The sequence below is a fragment of the Dipodomys ordii genome, unplaced genomic scaffold, assembly GCF_000151885.1.
Source record: "Dipodomys ordii isolate 6190 unplaced genomic scaffold, Dord_2.0 Scaffold45, whole genome shotgun sequence".
NCBI classification, from domain to species: Eukaryota; Metazoa; Chordata; class Mammalia; order Rodentia; family Heteromyidae; genus Dipodomys; species Dipodomys ordii.
The window spans coordinates 8,531,584-8,538,162 of NW_012267261.1; the positions used below are offsets into that span (position 1 = coordinate 8,531,584).

At 43.3% G+C, this 6,579-nt stretch overlaps 2 protein-coding genes across 3 annotated transcripts in view; one reads left to right on the forward strand and one right to left on the reverse strand.

The window, feature by feature from the left end:
- Lrch3 (leucine-rich repeats and calponin homology (CH) domain containing 3) overlaps window positions 1–2,852 on the forward strand; it is a 121,672-nt gene extending 118,820 nt beyond the window's left edge. For both annotated transcript variants that reach the window (XM_013019419.1, XM_013019420.1), the window contains one exon: window positions 103–2,852. In XM_013019419.1, coding sequence (XP_012874873.1) covers window positions 103–225 — 123 coding nt within the window. In that variant the 3' untranslated portion in view covers window positions 226–2,852. The remainder of the gene's footprint in view (window positions 1–102) is intronic.
- A 1,670-nt stretch (window positions 2,853–4,522) lies between these two features.
- Iqcg (IQ motif containing G) overlaps window positions 4,523–6,579 on the reverse strand; it is a 57,768-nt gene continuing 55,711 nt past the window's right edge. The window contains exon 7 of the mRNA XM_013019317.1: window positions 4,523–5,044. Within this exon, the coding sequence (XP_012874771.1) occupies window positions 4,904–5,044 (141 nt within the window). The 3' untranslated portion in view covers window positions 4,523–4,903. The remainder of the gene's footprint in view (window positions 5,045–6,579) is intronic.

Consider the following 6,579-nt stretch of genomic DNA (forward strand, 5'->3'; position numbering starts at 1 on the left):
GGGGCAGGGGGACGTGTTTGCTTTTTTTTTCCCCCTTTCAGTTCTGTGATGTTCATTCTGTTTTTTTTTCTTTTGTTTTTCTGTTACGTTGTCCCATTTCAGGAGCAATTATGTTTGCCTCTCCACATTTTAGAAGAGAAAGGTTTGAGCCAGGTTGCAGTGACGGTCCAGGCTCTCCTGGAGCTTGCCCCACCCAAGCAGCAGCAGCAGCTCTCTGCTGTTTAAGGACATCCAGGCCCCCTGGGCTTTGGCCTGGCCAAAACAAGGAGCAGGACAACGCCATTGCTGCTGCCAGCCATCTGCTTAAACAAAGCTCTGTGTGTTCTTAGAAGGAACTGTTGCCACGATTCCTACCAGGAATGTTTTGCTTCATTTCTCCATTTTAGGGGAGGTTAAATCCATTTCCACTGAATTTATTTTCATGAAGGCACAGTTGGTTTTCTCAGGTGAAACTTGTCAGTGCTGAGAATCCAACTTTGATGCCTAAACAGGCTGTGTTTTCATGCAGTCAGCTAATATCCAGAGAGAACACCCTCGCAGACGGATAGTTAGCTCTCCTGGGGGAGACAGACGTGCTATTACCTTAACCAGTTCCCAAGATATCTAGAGTTCCCTGGTTTCTAAACACTGTTTAATGACTCTCCTGGAGCATGTGTGAAAACACCGACTCACATTAAGTAGGTCTGGAGCTAGGCCTGGAAATCTGCATTTCCAGCAGGCACATTCCAGGTGCTTTTAATGTAGCAAAGACCATTGTTCCAAGCCAGGTACTTGTGTGGTTTTGTGGGGTACTGTCCTCACTGCATTTTTCATTCACATTTAAAACCAAAAGCTATATTATGCTTGGTTTGAGTCTTCTATCAAAGGCAAGACAAAAGTCATATCGATAGCCTAGATTTTACATTGTACAGCAGAGAAACACACTTGCATTGAAAGCCAGTGTTCTAGGCCTCCCTCCAGCTTCAGCCACCAGAGCAGCATATTTAGCAGAGGAGCTTCTGTGTGTCATCTTGCTGTAGCAAGCACACATAGGAGACCGGGCAGCTCTCGGGACACCCAGACCTGCAAACACACTCCAGTCACAACTGGCAGTGGCAGATCATGGAAACAAGCAAAGGGACTGAAGGAAAAGCAAGTGTCTCATCCTTAACTAGCTCCCAATTTCCTGGCTGAATCAAAGCATGCCCTGCATATTAAGGGTGTTCTCTTGTCTTTCCAGCCCCACCCACCTGCCCGCCACAGTGCCAGCACTGGGCTTTGTGATCTCAAGGCCAGGTGCTTGCACAGCAGTCAGAAGCCTTCTAGTTCAAGACCCAGAGGCTTTCCTTCCTCTGACCCTTTTTAGGTGTCAGTAATAACTTTTGGTTTTCACTTTTTGTAAACCAAATAAATAAAGACATTCATTCTATAGGTTTTTCTGTAGTTGTTAACTTGTGGATTTCCTTTACCAGTTCACACATTTGAGCACATTTTTGCCCTTTTTTTTTTATCATGTCAGCACAGAATCTACAAGTAAATTCAAGTAAAAATCATTTTGAGTAGCCGGACAAAATAATGTTTCCTCCTCCTCCTCCTTGCAGAGAACATTACCACTTTGTCCAAGTATAAAATTATGTAACAAGATAGCTCAAAGCCCAGTCCTCTGGGGGCCTCAGTAATAGAACCAGACCCTATGTGCTTACACTTACAAACACTCCTACCAGTGTGGAACTGATTTAAAACTTAGTTGTGTGTATTTCTCAACTCCAGCTATTTTTCTTTCTAGTCACAGCAATCTCTGAAGATTTTAACATATTTATGAGGAAATAAGTCCAGAGCATGTTACATAATGCAACACTTGTCATTTTTCCACAGCAGTGAGTGGAAATGTTGACTTCTTTCAAGATTTGCACATAATATTAAACCTCATTTTTACCAAAACTAGTTCAAATTTGAATTGTTATGAACAGTTGTGTACAATGCTGGCTGTTTGTGAAGGGAAGACACCATGTTGATTTTTTTCTGCCAGCATGCAAAAAATGGTTTATTGGAGAATTTATTATCTCATGTTATTTAAACTGGGAAGAGCAGTTTAATGTTTAGCCTTGCTAGACTCCATGTAAAGTCACAGTTGTTCCTGAACTGCCACAGTGCAGTGGCCTTCTCGCCCTGAAGGCCTGAATGGGCTGAGAGTCGGCCCAGCCCTGGCCACACACAGAGACGGCCGTCAGCACTTCCCAGCCTGTGCAGCCCACCTGCTTCGCACCTCACACAGTGTTCTCTCTGATATCAGCAGATCTGCAGTCAGCTCAGCGGAGGGCCCAGGCCAGTCTTCATAGAGGAGGAAAGGGCTTGGTAGCAGCAGACTTTCCTTAATAGCTCTGAAATACACCCTTCCAGCTAACCTACAAGTCTGTAATCCTCTCGATGTCTACTGTCAGCAGTGACTAATGTGTGCCTGCACTGCTGAGTCCGGTGAATTTTTTCAAAGTGCTTCGATGGTTACAGAAATGAAGGAACACATGCATTATTAGAGGTCTTTTTTGTATGCACGTTGCAGTGAGGTGCTTTACAGCAGATTCCGTTTTCTAAAAATGCTATAAACCTGTAATTAGTAAAAGATTTTGTAAAACACTGTCCTATATTTGTATGTCTGTAAATATATTGTGTATGTTCTAAGTATAAATATGTCAATATTACGTATGTTATTTTTAATTTGCCTGTATGCCACCTTACATGTTGAAGTTAAAAGCTAATATTCAGTAACGTAGTAATCATTTGAAGTTGTTTTTACCTAAACTATGGTTCCCAAAAAAAGGGCATCTAATTATTTGAAAGACCACTAATGTTATTAAACTCATGTTATTAAAATATGCCTTCGAGATTAAAATTCGCTTTCTTAAGGAAGTACAGATACCAAGACTTACTTTATAAAAACATAGAAGGATCACTGTTCTCTCAGACATTACCAGCTGTACAGTAGAGAAAGCTTTATTTTTATTTTTGTTGGTTGTAGGGCTTGAACTCTGGGCCTGAGTGCTGTCCCTCAGTAGAGAAAACTTTTGCAGCCTACACACAGCATTCCATTTTGATTAATCAAGGGAAGAATGAGCCAGTGAATTTGTTTTTTAAGAGAAGAGAGGCTGGGCACCAGTGGCCTATAATCCTAGCAACCTAGGAGGCTGAGATCTGAGGATGGCATTTCAAAGCCAGCCCAGGCAGGAAAGTCCATGAGACTTATCTCCAATTAACCACCAGAAAACCAGAAGTGGTGCTGTGGCTCAAGTGGTAGAGTACTTACCTTGAGCTGAAGAGCCCAGGGACAGCACCCAAGCTCAGAGCGAGCACCACAACTGACCAAAAAAAAAAAAAGAGCCAGGCGCCAGTGGCTCACACCTGTAATCCTAGCTACTCAGGAAGCTGAGATGAGAGGATCACAGTTCAAAGCCAGCCCAAGCAAGGAAAGTCTATGAGACTATGAGACTATTATCTCCAATACAACACTAGAAAACTGCATGTGGCTCTTGGCTCTGTGGCTCAAGTGGTAGAGTGCTCACCTTGAGCTGAAGAGCTGAGGAACAGCGCCCACACCCAGAGTTCAAGCCCCATGACAAAAAAAAGGAGAATGAATGATAAGCAAACAGTTTTACTGTGTTTTCATACACCTCAAGCCTTCCTACCCGAGAGTAAAATTATAACTCTAGCCTCTCTGTACATCATTATAATAACAAAATTTTTTAATGAAATGGCTCTTATCACTGAGCTAATCAGCTGAAGATATAAAATCTTAAGAGGTTGTGCATGCTAAGATTTCAGGTCAGATATCTAAGGATAACCGTTCGAAGCCGGAGCAGAAAAGTCCCAAGAGACTCTTATCTCCAAATTAACTACTCAAAAACCAGAAGTGGTATAGTGGCTCAAAGTGATAAGAATTCAAGCCCTGAGCAAAAGGGCCTAGGTCCTGTATTCAACCTCAGAAACAGGGCCTAGGTCCTGAATTCAACCTCCATGGCTGTCAAAAAAAAAAAAAACGTGAAATAGTTGTATCACTGGTCAAAAGTATGTCTAAACCAGTGCCTTCCTACAAACTAGCATTCGGATCCCCACCACAGGTGAGCTGTGTGGCCGCAAATCCTACTTTTGACAATAAGTATAATGTATAGTCCTATTGTTCCCAGAACACTTGCCAGGACAGCTTATAATAAGATGCCAAGTGATAGTAGCTTATGCCTATAATTCTAGCCACTCAGGAGGCTGAGAGCTCTGAGGATTGAGGTTCAAAGCCAGCGTAGGCAGATAAAGCCAAGAGATTATATCCCCAATAACCAGCAAAGTACTGGACTGGAGGTATGGCTCAGTACCAGCTGTGAACAAGAAAACCAAACAAGAGTGTGAAACGCTCATTTCAAGCCCCAGTACTGGCAGAAGAAGGGCAGGGGGGGAATGTGTATTCTATGCAACTTCCCCCCAATTAAAACACGAAAATAATAATAAATGAAAAAGAGGCAGGAAAGCATTTATTAAAACTTTACCATGTGTGTATGCTAGCTAACTTTATAAACAGCACCTTAAAATTCCTACTGAATACTTCATTTTTGTTCTATAAGAGTCTAGTTAGATTAGGTAAGATACATTACAGGAATTACTGACGTTTTAATACCATGCTATAGCTATACCTAGGAACTTTTTCTGGTGAGGTAAAAATGAGGAAATTTCACACTTTCTTCCAAGCAAAATGAAAATATGCAGTTGATGGTGAAATCGTAGTTCCGAGTTTGTAAACTAGCATAACCGGCAAGGCGATTCCCCCAGCTTCCTCCGGGAATGCCCCAGTCATCAAGCTGTAGCTTGGTAGTATTTGTATCTTCCTCCAAATCTTTTTTCTCATCCAAACGGGCAGAGAGAAGGACGAAAGAGAACTTGGTCATTTCTTGCCTTTCCGCTTGTCCTTGTCCTTGCCTTTACCTTTGCCTTTCACATCCTTGACATCATCTTTCTCTTTCTTAGGCAGTCTGAAAGTTCCGATTTCCCTCCGTACCACTGTGCCTCGCCACCAGGCCTGGAGCTGGAAGAGAGAGGCGAGTACAAGGAGTTAAGAGTGCCCCTTCCAGGGCTGGGAAGGTGGCTCAGTGGTAGAGTGCTTGCCTTGCATGCATGAGGCCCTGGGTTCGATTCCCCAGCACCACATAACCAAAAAGGAAAAAAGCCAGAAGTGGCGCTGTGGCTCAAGTGGTAGAGCGCTAGCCTTGAGCAAAAAAAAAAAAAAAAAGCTCAGGAACAGCACTTGGGACTGGCACCACCCCTACACGCGTGCACACACACACACACACACACACACACACACACACATACACACCAATCCAGCTTAATTTGACGGGCTGATGCCTATCATGGTGCACTTCATGCCTTTAAGACAGATTAAACAGTTAATATCCTAAGGTCTTACCATTAGATACAATAGTTCTGAATACAGTCTAGACTTTTTTTTAGACTTTTTTAAAAAACTAGACTAAGCCAATAATGAAAAAGTAGTCTTCATCCAGTTCTTAACATTTTTGCTCAAAGTCAAAGAATCTTGGCTAATTAAAAATACCATAGAAGCTTCAAAACTACTTGCTAAGTATACTCGGTCTCCTGGGGGAAAACTTAAAGCTGGGCTTGGGTACCTGGTCCTGAAAGTATTCTCAACTTGCTTTTGGGGCCAGGGCTATGGCTCAGTGGTAGAGCTCTTGATTGTATGTGTGAGGGGCAAGGTTCAATCCCCACTACCAACAAACAGAAAAAAAAAGTCAAGATTCTTTTTTTTGCAACCCAAACTATATAGTCTGCCTTAAGATGTTCCTCTTTCAAAGAGAACGGTCACCTTCCAGCCAGCCATCAGGATTTTTGCTTAAAATGTTTCCCAGGATCTGTAAATTGCTAGCATTGTTGTAAATAGTATGTGTAAGTTCATACATAAAGTTAAAATATTTCTTTCTAACCTGCTGTCCACTTTTTTTTTTTTTGGGTCCAGTCATGGGCCTGAACTCTGGGCCTGGGCACTGTCCCTCAGCTCTTCACCTCAAAGCTAGTGCTCTACCACTTGAGCCACAGCGCCACTTCCAGCTTTTTTTTTCTGCTTATGTGGTGCTGAGGAATTGAACCCAGGGCCTCATGCATGTGAGGCAAGCACTCTACCACTGAGCCACCTTCTCAGCTCATGCTGCCCACTTTTTTGTTGTTGTTGGTTGGGGTTTGAACTGGAGGCCCTGGATACTATCCCTGAACTCTTTTGCTCAAGGCTAGTGTTCTACCACTTGAGCCACAGTGCCAATTTGGGTTTTCTGGTAGTTAATTGGAGATAAGAGTCTCATGGAAGCCGGGCGCCAGTGGCTCATGCCTGTAACCCTAGCTACTCAGGAGGCTGAGATGTGAGGATCACTGTTCAAAGCCAGCCCACTGGCTGGGAAGGTGGCTCAGTGGTAGAGTGCTTGCCTTGCATGCCTGAGGCCCTGGGTTCGATTCTTCAGCACCACATAAGCAAAAAGAAAAAAAGCCGGAAGTGGCACTGTGGCTCAGGTGGTAGAGCGCTAGCCTTGAGCTGAAGAGCTGAGGGACAGC